This window comes from Ornithorhynchus anatinus, chromosome 12 (assembly GCF_004115215.2).
Source record: "Ornithorhynchus anatinus isolate Pmale09 chromosome 12, mOrnAna1.pri.v4, whole genome shotgun sequence".
Lineage (NCBI taxonomy): Eukaryota > Metazoa > Chordata > Mammalia > Monotremata > Ornithorhynchidae > Ornithorhynchus > Ornithorhynchus anatinus.
The window spans coordinates 56,523,076-56,542,513 of record NC_041739.1 but is presented as its reverse complement, the minus strand read 5'-3'; the positions used below and the strand labels follow the sequence as shown (position 1 = coordinate 56,542,513).

The 19,438-nt window shown below is 52.2% G+C and overlaps 1 protein-coding gene across 2 annotated transcripts in view; it reads right to left on the bottom strand.

The window, feature by feature from the left end:
* GPAT3 (glycerol-3-phosphate acyltransferase 3) overlaps positions 1-15,606 on the bottom strand; it is a 36,288-nt gene extending 20,682 nt beyond the window's left edge. The window contains exons 1-2 of one of the 2 annotated variants that reach the window (XM_029077027.2): positions 15,388-15,606; positions 4,946-5,012 (exon numbers count right to left, since the gene is read on the bottom strand). In XM_029077027.2, coding sequence (XP_028932860.1) covers positions 4,946-5,012; positions 15,388-15,528 — 208 coding nt within the window. In that variant the 5' untranslated portion in view covers positions 15,529-15,606. Of the gene's footprint in view, positions 1-4,945; positions 5,013-15,201; positions 15,345-15,387 lie in introns of those variants that run through there. The other variant, XM_029077028.2, reaches the window with a different exon arrangement.
* Between the last annotated feature and the right edge of the window lie 3,832 nt (positions 15,607-19,438).

Here is a 19,438-nt window from a genome sequence, read left to right as displayed (position 1 = left end):
TGTGACCTCAGACAGGTCACCTAACCTCTCTGGACCCCGCTTCCCTCATCTGTAAAATGGGGAATTCTGTTGTGGGAAATACTTTGTCCAACCTGATTAGCTACTATCTACCCCAGTGCTTAGGAAAGTGCCTCTCTCTCTCTCTCTCTCGGACTCTGATCCTGGTACTGGGACAGAGACTGTGTCTGACCTTTGAATCGAAGGAGCCTGTAAATCGTGATATACATTAGTGCTGAGGGTGGCTATTGGCATAGCCAGGGAAAAGGACCGCAGTCAGTGTTCAATAAATACGATTGACTAATCAAGCAGCATGGCATAATGGATAGAGCACGGGCCTGGAAGTCAGAAGATCAGGGGTTCTAATTCCAGCTCTGCCATTTGTCTGCTGTGTGACCTTGGGCAAGGCATTTCACTTCTCTGGGCCTCAGTCACCTCATCTGTAAAATGGGGATTAAGAATGTGAGCCTCAGGTGGGCGGGGCCGTGTCCAACCTGATTACCTTGTATCTACCCAGAGCTTAGGACAGTGCCCGGCACATAGTAAGCGCTTAACAAATACCGCAATTATTATTATTATTAATCAGTGGTATTTACTGAGCACTTACTATGGGCAGAGCACTGTACTAAGCGCTTGGGAAAGTACATTATACCAGCATTGGCAAACGCGATCCCTGCCCTGAAGGAGCAGACAGTCTACAGGGGGAGGAAAGCACCAAAATAGATTACGGCGAGGGGAGATGGTAGAAATGGGTGGGTTTCCAGCAGGTTTTTGACAGTGAGCCACACTCTCTGGACAAGTTGCAGAAGAAGTACTTTGCGCTAGACACTCCCTGCCCCGCTTTAATGCCCCTTCTCCACACCAACCCCAAGTTCAATACAACATTGAACTCCCCCAAGCACTGAGTCCAGTGGTCTGCAGGCAGTGAGTGCTCAATAAATACAACTTATTCCCTTCTCTAAGCCCTCCTTTCCTCTTCTCCCACTCCTTTCTGCGTCACCCTGACTTGCTCCCTTTACTCATCCCTCTTCCCGACCCTACAGCACTACACATGTCCCTATCTGTCCTTTACTTATTTCTCTTAAAAAGTCTGTCTCCCCCTCCAGACGGTCAGCTCGCTGTGGGCAGGGAACGTGTCTGTTTATTGTCTTCTTGTACTCTCCCAACCGCTTAGTCCAGTGCTCTGCACACAGCAAGTGCTCAGTAAGTACAATTGAAGGAATAAATGCTTGACTGACCGGGTTTGGTTCCCCTGACATCCCACGAGTTATGCTACCTGCCAGCGGGCACAGCCCCGTCCTTGGGACTTTAGAAGCCGGGAGAAAATGTGGCCTTGTCATTTTCAGTATCCGGGTGTAAGGTACAACGTTCCCACCGCCTCGATGCCCAGCCCTGCCCTGGTGATTACATCTAGCACCACGCACGGGTGAACTCTAACCCGCTCCCCGCCACGTCCGTTGTGCCAACCTTGCCGAAGCTGACAACGTCAGAGTCCCCTTATGGCCTAGTGGCGAGAGCCCGGGCCTTTGAGTCAGAAGACCCTGGGTTTTTAATTGCGGCTCTGCCACCTGACTGTTGTATGACCCTGTGCGAGTCACTTTGCTTCTCTGGGCCTCGGTTCCCTCATCTGTAGAATGGGGATTGAGACTGTGAGCTCCATGTGGGACAGGGACTGTGTCCAATCCGATCATCTTGTATCTTGTCCTAAGTTTAGGACAATGCCCGGCACATAGTGAGCACTTAAATACCATAAAAAAAAGGTGGTGATGGTGGGCTCAGGATCTAAGAATAAGGGGATGGGGTTCAATTGGGGCAGGGACTGAATGTGTGTGTGTGTGTGTGAGAGAGAGGGTGAGAGAGAGAGACAGAGAGACAGAAAGAAAGAAAAAAGAGAGAAGAGAGAGAAAGAAAAGAGAGATGCTGGGAATTATAGCCCCAGGAGCTAAACAAGGCAAACTGCTGGTCCCTGTGTACGAGCCAAAGGCAGGTGCTTGCCACCCCCTCCAACTTAGACCTCCCCCAGGAGAAGGTCTGGGGAGACACGGTTGTGGAAGGGGCCACTGCCCTTTGACCCCTGCTTCCTTTCCCCCAACCACGACTGAGGTTCAAGGGGCCGACCATACGGACAAACACGAGAGGCACGTGGTCCGTGGGCCAGCCCCTTGGGGGCCGGACCTGCGTCTCTCACACATCCCCCAGCCACCTAGTACAGCATTCCGCCCCATGGAGGTCTCCGCCAATCCCATGGTCACCAGAGCTTCCTCCACAGAGGAGCCCGCCCTGGTCAATCTGTCAATCGTATTTATTGAGCACTTACTGAGTGCAGAGTACTGTACTAAGCTCTCGGGAGAGTACAACATAACAGACACACTCCCTGTCCACAGTGAGCTTAAAGTCTAGAGGGGATGAAAGGCATTACTAGAAATATAAAAAATGAGGTGGCCCGTGGTTCTCTAGCCAGCGGGCAGGGGCACCCCGAGGGCATCCTTGTTGCTGCAAGCCGGCCAGCACCTGGTCCCCTGAGCCCCAGTGTGGAGTGACGATCCCTGGGGGCCTCCATGGGCACCGACTTCCCAGAAACCCCTCTAAGAGCCGCCAACAAGAGCCCCATGTCGTCTTGGCACACGAGCTCGGATGCCCCGGGACCCTGAGACGGAAACCCAGAACGCTTTGGGTCTCGGTCTGTCTACTTCTGTCTTGTCGTCTGTCTCCCCTTTCTAGACTGTGAGCCCGTCGTTGGGCGGGGATTGTCCCTATCTGTTGCCGAACTGTACTTCCCAAGTGCTTAGTACAGTGCTCTGCACACGGTAAGTGCTCAATAAATACGACTGAATGAATGAATGGCCCGAGGTCACCCAACAGACCAGTGGCGCTGCCGGAATTAGAACCCAGGTCCTTCTGAATTCCAGGCCATCGTTCCATCCTCTGCCCACCCACAGCCCGTCTGTACGTCTGTTTGTCCATCTGTCCGGGCTGTGATCTGTCCCACCCAGATCCCTCTGGACTGTAAGCTCATCCTCCACAATGTAAACTCGCTGTGGGCAGGGAACGTGTCTATTTACTGTTCTACTGTCCTCTCCCAAGTGCTCGGTACAGTGCTCTGCACACGGTAAGCGCTCGATAAATACCACTGAATGAATGAAGATCAGGGAAGCAGTGGGGCTGCCCGGAAAGAGCCCAGGCCTGGGAGTCAGAGGACTTGGGTGCTAATCCTAGCTCTGCCACTTAACAGTAATGATAATAAAAGTATTCATAATAATTGTAGTATTTAAGTGCTTACTATGTGCCGGGGACTGTTCTAAGCACTGAGATGGATACAAGCAAATCGGGTTGGACACAGTCCCTCTTCCATATTGGACTCACAGTCTTAATCCCCATTTTACTGATGAGGGAACTGAGGCACAGAATAGTGAAGTCCAAGGTCACCCAACAGACAAGCAGCAGAGCCAGAATTAGAACCCAGGTCCTTCTGACTTCCAGGCCCGGGCCCCCTGCTTCTCACTTGACTACGGTGTGACCTCGGCACATAGTCAGCACTTAACATATACCACAATTTATTATTATTATTATTTAGACTGTAAGTTCCTTCTGGGCAAGGAACGTATCTACCAACTGTGCTGTATTTTTCTCGCCCAAGCGCCTAGCGCGGTGCTCGGCAGATAGTAAGTGCTCATAACTGCCAGTGCCCATTTCTGACCCCAAAGCCAAAGGGGCTAAGTATTGGGTTCGCTCCGGTCTGGCAGAACTCCAGGGGACATGATCTTTCGGGGGAGAAAGAACATATCATATTAGAGAAGCAGCGTGGCTCAGTGGAAAGGGCCCGGGCTTGGGAGTCGGAGGTCATGAGTTCGAATCCCGGCTCTGCCACTTGTCAGCTGTGTGACTGTGGGCCAGTCACTTCACTTCTCTGTGCCTCAGTGACCTCATCTGTAAAATGGGGATTAACCGTGAGCCTCACGTGGGACAACCTGATTACCCTGTATCTCCCCCAGCGCTCAGAACAGTGCTCGGCACATAGTAAGCGCTTAACAAATACCGACATTATTATTATATCAGGCAAACACCCCAAAAAGCCATTAATCCTGATTGTCCCATTGTCAGGGAAAAGTTTTACAGAGTTCCCTTGCTTTTATGATATTTGTTAAGTGCTTACTATGTACTAGACACTGTCCTGAGGACAGAAATAGATACAAACTAATCAGTTTGGACACAGTCCATGTCCCACAAGGGGCTCACAGTCCTCATCCCCAATTTACAGGTGAGGGAACTGAGGCACAGAGGAAGTGAAGTGACTTGCTCAAGGTCACACAGCAGGGAAGTGGCGGAGCCAGGATTAAAATCCAGAGCCCTTGGATTAAAATGTCCACCGGTTCGAAACCAAGGCCATGAGTACCTAGAAGTCGGGGAGAGTTTACAGTGGAGACCATCAGAGACGGTAGGAGAGACGTTCCCCTTGGATGCCGTCCCCCTCTAGACTGTAAGCTCGTTGAGGGCAAGGATTGTGTCTGTAATGGTGTTGCGCTGTATTCGCCCAAGCAGCGTGGCTTAATGAGAAACAGCAAGATTTAGTGGAGAGAGCAGGGACCTGGGAGTCAGAAGGCCCTGAGTTCTAATCCCGGTTCTGCCACGTGTCTGCTGTGTGACCTCGGACAAGTCACTTCACTTCTCTGGACCCCAATGAATTACCTCACCTGGAAAATGGGGATTAAGAGCGTGAGCCCCGTATGGGACTGCATCCAACCCGATTACCACGTACCTACCCCGATGCTTAGAATGGTGCTTGCACATAGTAAGCACTCAGCAAGTACCATAATTATTATTAGTAGCAGCGGCACAGTGTTCTGCACACAGTAAATGCTCAAAAAATAGGATTGATCGACCGCTCTCTCTGGCCCAAACAAGGCCCAGTCCGAGGTCGCCGACAAACAGGCAGTGATGGGGTGCTTACCCACGGAAGCGGAAGTTTTAGACCTCGGTGCCTTGTGGACCCCTCTCTCGATCCGCAGCGTGGCCCACTGTTCAAAAACAGAGAAGGGTTTGTTAGCGCAGCCTTCCGAGTCCGACTGCAATTCCCACCCCGATGAAGGAATTCACACTCTCACACGCGCACACGCAAATATCCCCCAACCCCTCTCTTTTTTTAAATGGCTCAGGGAGACCCCAAGAGTCACCCCGAGGGAGGCAGCGAGATCAAGTGGTAAGAACCTGGGCCCGGGAGTCAGAGGACGTGGGTTCTAATCCCGGCTCTGCCACGTCTGCGGTGTGACCTCGGGCGAGTCACTTCACTACTCTGTGCTTCAGTTACCTCATCTGCAAAATGGGGATTAAGAGTATGGGACTGTGTCCTGCCTCATTACCTTGTATCCACCTCAGCGCTTAGAACAGTGAAGCAGCGTGGCTCGGTGGAAAGAGCCGGGCTTGGGAGTCAGAGGTCAAGTGTTCGAATCCCCGCTCTGCCGCTTGGCAGCTGTGTGACTGTGGGCAAGTCACTTAACTTCTCTGTGCCTCAGTTACCTCATCTTTAAAATGGGGAATTGACTGTCAGCCTCACGTGGGACGACCTGATTACCCTGTATCTACCCCAGCGCTTAGAACAGTGCTCTGCACAGAGTAAGCGCTTAACAGATACCAACATTATCAATAGCGCTTGGTGTATAGTAAGCATTTGACAAACACCACCAACTCAGGAGCAGGTTATTGCTTATCCCAGTTTCCCATCCTATTGGTGGGAGGCTTATTTTATTCAGTGAGCATTTTGCTGGGCACTGGGGCAGGCCTGGGATAACTGAATTGGATACCGTCCCGCTGTCACGCCATCTATGTGGGGACGGATATTTGCAGTACCAGCTTACTCACTGTACCCCAGTTTAGTCTCTGTCCTCCCTCTGGTCTGGAATTCCCTCCCCGCTCCGGGTATACTAGACCACCACTCTCCTTATTAAGGTCACATCTCCTCCAGGAGTCCTTTTCCCGATTCGGCCGTCTTTTCCCCAGCTCCCTCTCCCTTCTGCTTCGTCTATGCACTTTGATCTCTACCCTTTGGCCGCCTTATATATGCCCTACCCTCAGCCGCACAGCGGTTACGTCCCTATCCGTAATTTACTTACACTAACGTCCGTCTCCCCCTCTAAACTGTAAGCTCTTTTTTGGGGGGGGGAAGGGGGGTGTTTTATGATATTTACTACTAATAATAATTGTATTTGTTAAGCACTTACTGTGTGCCAGGCACTGTACTAAGCACTGGGGTGGACCCAAGCAAATTGGGTTGGACACAGTCTCTGGCCCACATGTAAGCGCTCAATAAATACTATTGAATGAATGGGGTTCACAGTCTCAATCCCCATTTTACAGATGAGGTAACTGAGGCCCAGAGAAGTGAAATGACTTGCCCAAGGTCACACAGCAGACAAGTGGCAGAACCAGGGTTAGAACCCATGACCTCCTGACTCCCAGACCAGTGCTCTATCCACTACACCATACGGGCTTACTTATGTGCCAGGCTCTGTACTAAGCGCTGGGGTAGATACCAGCTAATGAGGTTGGACACAGTCCCCGTCCCACGTGGGGTTCAGAGTCTTCATCCCCATTTTACAGATGAGGGAACTGAGGCCCAGAGAAGTGAAATGACTTGCCCAAGATCACACAGCAAACAAGTGGCAGAGCCAGGATTTGAACCTAGGCTCATGCTCTATCCACTAGACTTCACCGTTTCTCGTTGTCGGGAGAAAACAGTCGACCATCTCTGTTGTATTATACTCTCCCAGGCACTCAGTACAGCAGTCTGAAAATGGTAAGTGATCAATAAATACCACTGATTGATTGATAAACCTCTGTAATTACCACCCCACATTTTTACAGGGTTGTCCAGAGTGGAGGAAAGAACTTCATGGAAACCCAGAGCGAAAAAAAGCTGGGGTTTCCGAGTTTCAGAGGTAAAGTCACTGATTGCAGGGATTGTCTCTATCTGTTGCTGAATTGTATATTCCAAGCGCTTAGTACAGTGCTCTGCACATAGTACGCGCTCAGTAAATACTATTGAATGAATGATTTATTAAGCATTTACTAGGTGCCAAGCACTGCACTAAGCACTGAGGAGATGCATTATAAACCTAGCGGATATAATACCTGTCCTTCATGAGGCTCACAGCAGGGAGAACGGGTGAAAAATCCCTGTTTCACAGATGAAGAAACTGAGGTTCAGAGAAGCGAAGTGAGTCGCCCAAGATCACCCAGCAGACAAGAGGCAGATGGGGGATTAGAACCCAGGTCCTCCGACGCCCAGGCCTGCAAGACCGCGGCTCCTCTGACTGAAAGAGGCAGCTTCGGGCCGGTCAGTCCACACCCAAGTCGGAGGTTCTGGAATAAATCAGTCCATCAGCAGCATGGCCTAGTAGATAGAGCACGGGCCCGGGAAGGACCTGGGTTCTAATCCTGGCTTCACCACTTGTCGGCAGTGTGACTCTGGGAAAGTCACTTCATTTCTCTGGGCCTCAGTGACCTCATCTGCAAAATGGCCATTAAGACTGTGAGCCCCACGTGGGCCGAGGGACTGTGTCCAACCTGATTAGCTAGTATCTACCTCAGCGCTGACTACAGTGCTTGACGCAGAGTAAGCGCTTAAATGCCATCATTATTATTATCATTACTATTAACTTTGATGACATTAGTATTAACATTACTATTAACTCAAAGGTCAGGCCTGGCCCTGGGTGGAAATCCCTTGGCCTTCCGTCCGGTGAGTCAGTCGTTCAGTGCGTCGAACGGAACTTAGTACAGTGCTCTGCACACAGTAAGCGCTCAATAAATTCAACTGAATGAATGAATGAATGTCCGACATGGCAGCAGGCTTAATGGATAGAGCACGGGCCTGGGAGTCGGGAGGACCTGGGTTCTAATGCCACTCCGCCACATGTCTGCTGTGTGACCTCGGACGACTCACTTCGCTTCTCTGGGCCTCAGTCCCCTCCTTTATAAAACGGGGATTAAGGGCGTGAGCCCCATGTGGGGCAGGGACTGCGTCCAACCCGATCAACTTGTATCTACCCCAGTGTTTAGAACTGTGCTTGGCACATAAATGCTTACCAAGTCCTATTGTTATTAGGATTATTTTTTACCAGCGAGGACACCCTCACCTTCCCAGGCACAAGAATCCTTGGAACGGGGAAACCTGAAGGACACAGCAATTGCTGCAGACCAAAGCAATTCAGCAGGGATGTCCCCAGAGTGTGTTTCCTGCCACACACTCCAGACCACACGCGCAGCACACAAGAAGTTTCACAATAAACAAAAGCTGCCTTGGCCCTGCTCCCTCTGGCCACCCCAAGCCACCCATTTCCCCAGCCAGCCGTGACCCAACCGTACACGCACGCACGCTTCTATACGTAGGGAAGCAGCTGCTTAGAGAAGCAGTGTGGCTCAGTGGCAAGAGCCCGGGCTTGGGAGTCAGAGATCGTGGGTTCTAATCCCCACTCCGCCACTTATCAGCTGTGTGACTTTGGGCAAATCACTTCACTTCTCTGTGCCTCAGTTACCTCATCTGGAAAATGGGGATTAAAACCGCGAGCCCCACGTGGGACAACCTGATCACCTTGTATCTATCCCAGCGCTTGGAACAGTGCTCGGCACATAGTAAGCGCTTCACAAATACCAAATTATTATTATTATAGGGAAAATGCTTCTTTGCTCTGTCTCAATTCACCAACTTATTAGCATCCCCAGCAGAACCGAACATGTTTCCGACCTGCTGCTGTCAGCTCATCCCCTAGACTGTCAGCTCCTTGTGGGCAGGAAACTTGTCTACCGACTCTGTTGTACTGTCCTCTCCCGAGCGCCTAGTACAGTGCTCTGCGCACAGTACGCGCTCAATAAATACAGCTATCTTGGCTCTCTCCCAGCGCTTAGAACAGTGCTTGGCACGTAGTCAGCACTTAAATAGCACAATTATTATTATTCTGGAGCTGACAGTCTGGAGGAGTAATAAGTGCTGACTGTTTGATAAAGCACCAGATATTTATGTGACCCGGTGCAGAGCGGTGAAATTGCCTTTTCAGCAGCCTGGTTTCCAAAGGCTACCCCGATGAGCTAAAAATACCTCTGATCTCCTTCGAAGATGGCCTTTCAGGAGAAATTCCACCTCCGGACACTCTGAAAGATACACCTCAGGCGTCGGGATGACAGACCGGTGCCCAAAAAGTCACCCCACCTCCAGCCCCCAGAGGCAACTAGATGGAGATTCCAGCAGTCTCATCATTTCAGAAGAACTAGGGCAAGAAAAGCGGCGGACAAGGGCGTTTATTGGCTAGATTTGGGTAATTATTATCTAGGGAAATGCCAGGTGATCAACCCAGAAGGAAACCAAACGACCGTTTAGAGAACAATGCAGGAGGAAGGGGTGAGGCCCGTTGCTAGAGTTCAGGCCCGCTGCAATTACAGGGACTTGAAACTCGAAAGGCCAGACCAGATCTGATGTCAGCTGATGTGCTCGAACAGCTGAACCAAACTGTACCGACCGTTGGGGTGCCACAAGCTAAATCAGGCCGGACACAGTCCCTGTCTCCCCTAAGGACTCGGATTCTTAATCCCCATTTTACAGATGAGGGAACTGAGACACAGAGGATGTGAAGTGACTGCCCCGAGGTGACACAGCAGACAAGGGGCAGAGCAGGGATAATAATAATAATGGTGGTATTCGTTAAGCGCTTACTCTGTGACAGGCACTGCACTCAGTGCTGGAGTGGACACAGTCCCTGTCCCACCTGGGGCTCGCAGTCTCAATGCCCACTTTACAGATGAGATAACTGAGGCCCAGAGAAGTAAAGCGACTTGCCCAAGAATCATTCATTCAATAGTATTTATTGAGCGCTTACTATGTGCAGAGCACTGTACTAGGCGCTTGGAATGGACAAATCGGTAACAGAGAGACAGTTTGAGACCCTTTGAGAGGCTTACAGTCTCATCGGGGGAGATCACACAGGAGACAAGTGGCGGAGCCAGAATTAGAACCCAGGTCCTTCTGATTCCCAGGCCCACCCTCTATCCACCAGGCCACGCTGCCTCTCTTTATTTAGAACACTGTACTAAGAGCTCCAACCCTTCAACGCAGAAGGAAACCTTCCTCACAACAAAACAGGAGATCTTCCTCCTGGATAGGAGATGGCAAGGGAGATTGTAAACTCCTTGAGGGCGAGGATTTTATTTTCTAACGCTTCACTTATTGAGTATAGTGCTCTGTACTGCCCGCAGTAAGCGCCCGGTAAATACTGTGGATCGCTTTAAGGAGCTCGGTTTGAACTTGGACTACAGTCAGTCCATTTAAATGTTTAACAGCCGTCACACCTCCCCTAGGGATAGATAATGACCACTGAGGGCACTAGGCAACAAAAGCAGTGGGCTGGAGTTCTAATTCCCTAATCCTGGCTCCTTTATTGACCTGCTGTGTGGTCTTTGGTAAAGCCCTTCACTGCTCCCTGCCTCACTTACCTCATCTGTAAAATGGGGATAAAATCTGTGTGCTCTTTCCCTCTGAGGCCTCAATTGGGACAGGGATCTGATCTCCCCCTCTCCGGTCCCACCCCCTCCGCACTGTACTCGTCCGCTCGGCTGTATATATCTTCATCACCCTATTTATTTTGTTTAATGAGATGTACGTCACCCTGATTCTATTTATTTGCCATTGTTTTTATGAGATGTTCTTCCCCTAGATTCAATTTATTGCCATTGTTCTTGTCTGCCTGTCTCCTCCGAATAGCCTGTAAGCCCATCAAAGGGCAAGGACTGTCTCTCTCTGTTGCTTATTCGTCCATTCCAAGCTCTTAGTACGGTGCTCTGCACATAGTAAGCGCTCAGTAAACACTATTGAATGAATGAATGAATTATTCGGTATTTACCCCAAACTCTGTACAGTGCCCGGTTCACGGTATGGCTTAATAAGTACGCGATTACTGTTATTTTTTATGGTAATTTAAGTGCTCATTACACGACAGAGGAGGTGACTGAGGCACACAGATATGAAGTTGACTTGCCCAAGGTCACACAGCAGACAAGTGGCGGAGCTGGGATGAGAACCCAGGTCCTCTGACTCCCAGGTCCGGGCTCTTTCCACTATAATAATCATAAGGTTGGTATTTGTTAAGCGCTCACTATGTGCCGAGCACCGTTCTAAGCGCTGGGGTAGACACGGGGGAATCTGGTTGTCCCACGTGGGGCTCACAGTCTTAATCCCCATTTTTACAGATGAGGTCACTGAGGCCCAGAGAAGTGAAGTGACTCGCCCACAGTCACCCAGCTGACGCGTGGCAGAGCCGGGATTCGAACCCATGACCGCTGACTCCAAAGCCCTTGCTCTTTCCACTGAGCCACGCTGCTTCTCTAGGCCGTGACCTGAGAGACCCAATGAGAAATTTAGCTGGGGAGGAAGGAAAACTCGAAGGTGGGAGACGGGAGCTGATGACGGGGGTTCTGCTTACTTCAGTCAGTCAATGGTATTTATCAAGTGCTTACTATGTCCAGGGCGCTGTACTAAGCGCTCGGGAGAGCCCAATGCAACAGAATTAGCAGACGCGTTCCTTGCCCAGAACTTCAGAGAGGCCCGGAACATTTACTGAAATGAATGTCTGCCTCCCGCTCTAGACCGTAAGCTCACTGGGGCAGGGCACGTGTCTACCAACTCTGTTCTGTTGTCCCCTCCCAAGTGCTCAGTCCAGTGCTCTGCACATAGTTAGTGCTCAATAAATACGACCGATTGATTGATAGGGTCTGACAAGGCCTCAGGGGCACCTAGTTTCCACAGGCCGGACCTCGGCTCCAGTGTAACCCAGGTGAGCAGGGTGAGGCCTTGCTTGGAGATGTTTCTTTGTTTTATGGTACTTGTTAAGCGCTAACTATGTCTCTCACACTGCTCTAAGCACCGGGGTGGGTACGAGTCAGGTCGGGCACAATCTCCATCCCTCGTGGCGTCCACAGTCTAAAATGGGCGGGAGATCAGGTATCGAATCCCCGTTTTACAGTTGAGGAAAGTGAGGCCCAGAGAAGTTCCGTGACTTGTCCAAGGTCACACAGCTAACAAGTGGCAGAGCGCCTGGAGGAATGGAGGGGGGCTGAAAGCGGGGAAAAGTGTCAAGATTTGCCGAAGGGGATTGGGGGTTGGGGGGTGATGTTAGGGACAGACACAGAACAGGAGAGGCCCAAGGGAGGAAACCTGAGGATCTGAGAAAAAAGGAGTGTGTGAGAGAGAGTGTGGGTGTGTGTGGGTGTGTTGGGGGGGGGGGGGCGTGTACTTGTCTGCAGGGAATTCAATCAATCAATGCTATTTATTGAGCCCTTGCTGTGACTAGAGCATCCTGCTAAGTACCCGAAAGAGCCCAAGAATAATAATAATAATAACGATAGTATTTGTTAAGCACTTACTACCCATCGGGCACTGTTCCAAGTGCTGGGGTACATACAAGATAATTGGGTGGACAGAGCTCCAGGCCCACATGGGAGTCACAGTGTTAATCCCTATTTTACAGGGACGTTAAGTAACTTGCCCAAGGTCACACAGCAGACAAGCGGGGATTAGAACCCAGGTCCCTCTGCCTCCCAGGCCCATGGCTCTATCCACCAGGCCACGCTGCTTCTCTTAGGCCCGTTGTTGGGTAGGCACTGTCTGTTGCCGAATTGTACTTTCCAAGCGCTTAGTCCAGTGCTCTGCAGTTGAGACACACGCATACAGAGACACACAGACACTCAGACACAGAGAGAGAGAGACACACAGACACACACCCACAGAGACACCCAGAGACACTCACACACACACCCCCAGAGACACAGAGACAAAGAGACAGTCACACCTTCACAGAGACACACACACACAGAAACACTCAAAAGACCAACAGAGACACTCACATACACCCTTAAGCCACTCATAGAGACAGAGACACCCACAGAGACAAAGAGATAGTCACAGACTCGAAGGGACGCACACACACATAGAGAGACAGAGCCACTCACCCACACCCATAAGACACTCACAGAGACACTCATACAGAGAGACACACTGAGCCAAACACCCACAGAGGCACTCACACACCCCCATACACAAAGACACACACACACACGACACTCACAGAGACACAGACACACACCCATAGAGACACTCACACAGAGAGAGACACTGAGCCAGTCACCTACCTACAGAGGCACTCACACACGGCCATTCACAAAGACACCCACACACACACACGACACTCAGAGACACAGACACACCCATAATAATGTTGGTATTGGTTAAGCGCTTACTATGTGCAGAGCACTGTTCTAAGGCTGGGGGAGATACAGGGTAATCAGGTTGTCCCACATGAGGCTCACAGTCTTCATCCCCATTTTACAGATGAGGTCACTGAGGCATAAAGAAGCGAAGTAACGTGTCCACAGTCACCCAGCTGACAAGGGGCAGAGTGGGAATTCGAACCCATGACCCGAGCCTGGGCTCTTTCCACTGAGCCACGCTGCTTCATAACACTCATAGAGACACTAACACATACACAGAGACACACAGAGCCAAACACCCACAGGGGCACTCTCTCACCCCCATACACAAAGACACACACAGACACCCCTAAAACACTCATCGAGACGCTCATACACAGAGACACACAGAGCCAAGCAAACACCCACAGGGGCACTCTCTCACCCCCATACACAAAGACACACAGAGTCACACTGACACACCGACCTCCATAAGACACTCACCGAGACACTCATACACAGAGACAAACAGAGCCAATCATACACCCACAGTGGCATCTCTCACACCCATACACAAAGACACCCAGACACCCCCAAGACACTCGAGACACTCATACACAGAGACACACAGAGCCGATCCAACACCCACAGGGGCATCTCTCACACCCATACACCAAGACACACAGACACACTGACATTCCTAAGACACCGAGACATTCATACACAGCGACACACAGAGCCGATCATACACCCACAGGGACATCTCTGACAGCCATACACCAAGACACACCCAGACACACGGCCACCCCAAAGACACGCACCGAGAGATTCATACACAGAGACACACAGAGCCGATCGTACACTCACGGGGCCATCTCTGACAGCCATACACCAAGACACGCAGACACACGGCCACCCCTAAGTCACTCACCGAGACATTCGTACGCAGGGACACACAGAGCCGATCATACACCCACGGGGGCGTCTCTGACAGCCACACACCAAGACACACACAGACACACAGCCACCCCAAAGAGACTCACCGAGACATTCGTACGCAGAGACACACAGGGCCGATCATACACCCACAGTGGCATCTCTCAAACCATACACCAAGACACACAGGCACACAGACAGCCCAAAGAGACTCACCGAGACATTCGTACACAGAGACACACAGAGCCGATCATACGCCGACGGGGGCATCTCCGACAGCCATACACCAAGACACACACAGACACACAGACGTCCATAAGACACTCACCGAGACATTCATACCCAGAGACAAAGAGAGCCGATCATACACCCACGGGGGCATCTCTGACAGCCATACACCAAGACACAGACACCCCTAAGACACTCACCGAGACATTCGTACCCAGAGACAGAGCCGATCATACACCCACGGGGGCAACTCTAACAGCCATACACCAAGACACAGACACCCCAAAGACACTCACCGAGACATTCATACCCAGAGACAGAGCCGATCATACACCCACGGGGGCAACTCTGACAGCCATACACCAAGACACAGACACCCCTAAGACACTCACCGAGACATTCATACACAGAGACACACAGAGCCGATCATACACCCACGGGGGCAACTCCGACAGCCATACACCAAGACACACACAGACATCCAAAAGACACCGAGACATTCATACCCAGAGACAAAGAGAGCCGATCATACACCCACGGGGGCATCTCCGACAGCCATACACCAAGACACAGCCACCCCTAAGACACTCACCGAGACATTCATACCCAGAGACCCACAGAGCCGATCAATACACCCACGGGGGCAACTCCGACAGCCATACACCAAGACACAGACAGACACCCCGACAGCCCAAAGACACTCACCGAGCCATTCATACCCGGAGACACACAGGGCCGAGCATACACCCACGGGGGCAACTCTGACAGCCACACACCAAGACGCGGACACACAGCCACCCCTAAGCCACTCACCGAGACACTCAAACGAGAGCTACCCCGAGCCGATCCAACAGTCACGGACCCCCAAGAGCTACTCCCAGGGACCCGGAGACGTGCACAGAGACATAGAGCCCCCCCTTGAGAGGCTTGGAGAGAGAGAGAGCTAGGGCCTCCCCTCCGCCGCCCGGGCCCGGGCCCGGGCCCCGCTGTGGCTCTGACCTCCAGCAGGCGGACGAGGCTGCTGATGTAGAGCTCGGAGATGCCCAGGGAGAGGCCGCAGACGGAGGGCAGGAGCACCAGGGTGAGCACCAGGGTGAGCCAGACGCAGAGCGCCTGGAGGGCGAGGGCCGCGCCGTCCATGCCCCCGGCGGGCCCCTGGCCGCCCCTCGGCCGGCTGTGCCCGAGGACCGGCCCGAGGACTGGGGCCCGGGACTCGGCCGGGCGGTGGCCCCCGCTGGCCTGGCCCGGCCCCCGACCCCCCCCGACCCCCCCGGCCCCCGGCCCCCGGCCCCGCCTCCGCACCCGCGCAGCCGCAGACACGGCCCCGCCCTGCCTCCCTCCTCCTCCTCCTCCTCCTCCTCCTCCTCCTCCTCCTCCTCCTCCACCTCCTCCCCTCTTCCTCTCCCTCCTCCTTTCCTCCTTCTCTTCTCCCCTTCCCCTTTTCTTTCTCCTCCTCTCCTCCTCCTTCTCTTCCTCCTCTTTTCCCCCTCCTCCCCCAGTCCCCCTCGTCTTCTCCTCCTCTTTTCCTCCTCCTCTCCCAGTCCCCCTCTCCTCCTCCTTCTCTTCCTCCTCTTCTCCCCTTCCTCTTTTCTTTCTCCTCCTCTCCTCCTCCTTCTCTTCCTCCTCTTTTCCCCCTCCTCCCCCAGTCCCCCTCGTCTTCTCCTCCTCTTTTCCTCCTCCTCTCCCAGTCCCCCTCTTCCTCTCCTCCTCCTTCTCTTCCTCCTCTTTTCCTCCTTTCCTAGTCCTCCTCCTTCTCTTTTCGTCCTCTCCTAGTCCTCCTCTTTCTCTTCTCCTTCTCTTCCTCTCTTCCTCCTTTCCTCCTCCTCCTTTCCCTAGTCCTCCCCTCCTAGTTCCCCTCTTCCACCTCCTTTCCTCCTTTCTTCCTCCTTTCCTCCTCTTTTTCTCCTCCTCCCCTCCTCCTCCTCTTTTCCTAGTCCCCCTCTCCTCCTCCTTTTCCTCTTTCTCCTCCTCCTCTTCCTCTTTTCCTCCTCCTTTTCCTCTTCCTCCTCCTCTTCCTCTTTTCCTCCTCCTTTCCTACTCCTCGTCTTTCTCTTCATCCTCCCCTCCTTCTCCCCCTCCCCTCCTCCTCCTCCTCCTCCTCCTCTTGTCCGCCTTTCCTCCTCCTCCTTTCCTAGTTCTCCTCCTCCTCTTACTCCTCTTTTCCTCCTTCCCTATTCCTCCTCCTCCTCTTTCCCTCCTCCCTTCCTCCTCTTCCTTTCAGAGTCCTCCTCTTCCTCCTTTCCTCCTCCTCCTTTCCTAGTCCTCCTCTCCCTCTCCCCCTCCTCCTTTTCTCCTCCTTTCTTAGTCCTCCTCTTTTCTTCCTCCTCCTTTCCTAGTCCTCCTCCTTTCCTAGTTTTCCTCTTCCTCTTTCTTCCTCCTCTTCCTTTCCTAGTCCTCTCCTCTTCCTTTCCTGCTCTTCCTCCTCCTTTCCTCTTCTTCCTTTCCTTCTCCCCCTTTCCTAGTCCTCCTCCTCCCTTTTCTATTGTCTTTCCTGAGCACTCACTCTGTGCCAAACACTGCTCTGAGCACTGGGGGAGATGCACGCTAATCAGGCTGGATAGAGCCCCGTCCCATATGGGACTCACAGTCAAAGAAGGAGCGAGAACAGGGATTGACTCCCCATTTAGAGTTGAGGAATCGGAGGCACGGAGAGGTTAGGCGCCCAAGGTCACGCAGCAAGCACTTGGAAGAGCCAGAATTAGAACCCAGGTCCTCTGACTCCCAAGCCCAGGATCTTTCCGCTGCTTCCCATGCTTTCCTCCAGCTCCCCCCTCCTCACCTTTCTCTCTCTCCGCCTTGCTCCTCCTCTTCCTCCTCTTCTACACACACATACACACACCCCCTAACCTTCTTCCACTCCTCTCTTTCTTTCCCACCAGCAACTATGAACAGGATAACTCGGGGTAGGGCATTCTAGGAGTCGTAGATGGGGAGGATGGTGGGATTGTCTACAGTGAAGGGAAAGGTGGGAGGAGGAGAGGATTGGGGAGGGAAGGTGAAGGAGGAGCCGAGTTTTGGACATGCTGAGCGGGGAGTCTTCGGGACATCAAAAGAGAGGTGTCCTGGGAACAGAAGGAGGTGTGAGATTGCCAAGAAGGTGGTCCTCTAGACTGTAAGCTCTTACCTAATGTCTCTGTAGTTTTTCCTCTCCGAAGCACTTGGTACAGTGCTCTGCCCACAGTAAGTGCTCAATAAATGCCACTGATCGAGCTGGGGGTCGACTTAGAGATGATAATTGAAGCCAGGAGAGCAGTTGGAGTTTCCCGTGGGAGTGGGAGAAGGTGGAAAATAGAAGGGGACCAGACTCAGCCTTCAGACTCCCCCACTTAGAGAAGCAGCGTGGCCTCGTGGAGAGAGCGTGGGCCTAGAAGTCCCAGAGGACCCGGGTTCTAATCCTGGCTCCGACACTCGATTGCTGTGGGACCCTGGGCATGTCACTTCACTTCCCGGTGCCTCAGTTATCTCATCGGTAAAATGGGGAGTAAGACTGTGAGCCCCATGTGGGACACGGAGCGTGTCCAACCTGATTAGCTTGTAATCAACCCCGGTGCTCAGTTCGGTGCCCGGCACACCGTAAGCACTTCACAAATATTATTATTATTGGGGAGGCAGAGGAGGAGCCCTCAAAAGAGACTGAAAATGAGATAGGAAGAGAACCGGTGTCAGAGGAACCCCTCATCTCGGGATTTCTTGCCTGGCTTCGGCAGAGAATGTGTCTCTTCTTTCTCTTGCATGTTCCAAAGTGCTTAGTAGGGTGCATTTTACCCAAGGGGTCCTCAATAAATATTACTATTACTACTACTTAACCCCCCCTGGCCCCGGGTCAGAAAGGTCAGGAAAGTTGTGAAATGAGAAGCCAACTTCCCACCAGGCGGTAAGCTCGTTTGTAGGAAGGGAACATATAGGTCAACTCTGTTACACTGGACTCTCCCAAGTGCTTAGTGCAGTGCTCTGCGCACGGTAAGCGCTCCGTAAATACGACCGATTAGTCGATCCCCAAACCGTGTCACGTATCATGCATTCCGCCGCTGGACTATAAGCTGCTTGTGGGCCAGGAACACGTCTACCAACTCTACCGCCTGTGACGCCTGTCTGCTCCGTGATCCCGGGCAGGTCGTTTAACTTCTCTGGGCCCCAGTTACCTCATCTGTAAAATGGGGGTGAAGACTGTGAGCCCCCTTTGGGACAGGGACTGTGTCCAACCTGGTTGTCTTGTATCTACCCCAGAGCTTACCTGATCCTGTGCCTGGCACGCAGTAAGCGCTTAATAAATCCCATTAAAAAAACTCAATTATATTGTACTCTCCCAAGCACGTAGTACAGTACGGGAGCACACAGTAAGCGCTCAATAAATACCACTGGCTGATTGATTCCTCCGTGTGGCCTCTAGACTGTAGGCTCGTTACGGGCAGGGAACGAAGCAGAGAAGCAGCGTGGCTCGGTGGAAAGAGCCCGGGCTTGGGAGTCAGAGGTCGTGGGTTCGAATCCTAGCTCAACCACTTGGCAGCTGTGTGACTGTGGGCAAGTCACTTAACTTCTCTGGCCCTCAGTTACCTCATCTGTAAAATGGGGGTGAAGACTGGGACCCCCTCGTGGGACGACTTGATTACCCCGTATCTACCCCAGCGCTTAGAACGGCGCTCTGCACATAGTAAGCGCTTAACAAATATTATTATTATTATTATTCATTATTTCATACTATACTCTCCCACGTGCTTAGTACGGCGCTCCGCACTCAGTAAACGCTCCATAAATACGACCGATTGATATTAAGCTAATCGAGAGTCCGCAGGGACTGTAGGTGGTGCCCCAAATAAATCACAGATCCACTTGGTGACTCTTTCTCTGCCGCATCTTCTCTGGAGCAGGGAATCGAAGGAAGGAAGCAAAATATGCACAGCCGCAGGGAGACCTTAAAATCTCCAACTTATGTTGACTCTGGGAACGGGAGGGGGGCTGGCTAGGACCCAGGAGCGCTTAACCGTCGTCATCCTCGCGAGCGGGGTGACGGGTCACCGCAGCTGACTGGAGGGGGAGGATATTGCGTGAG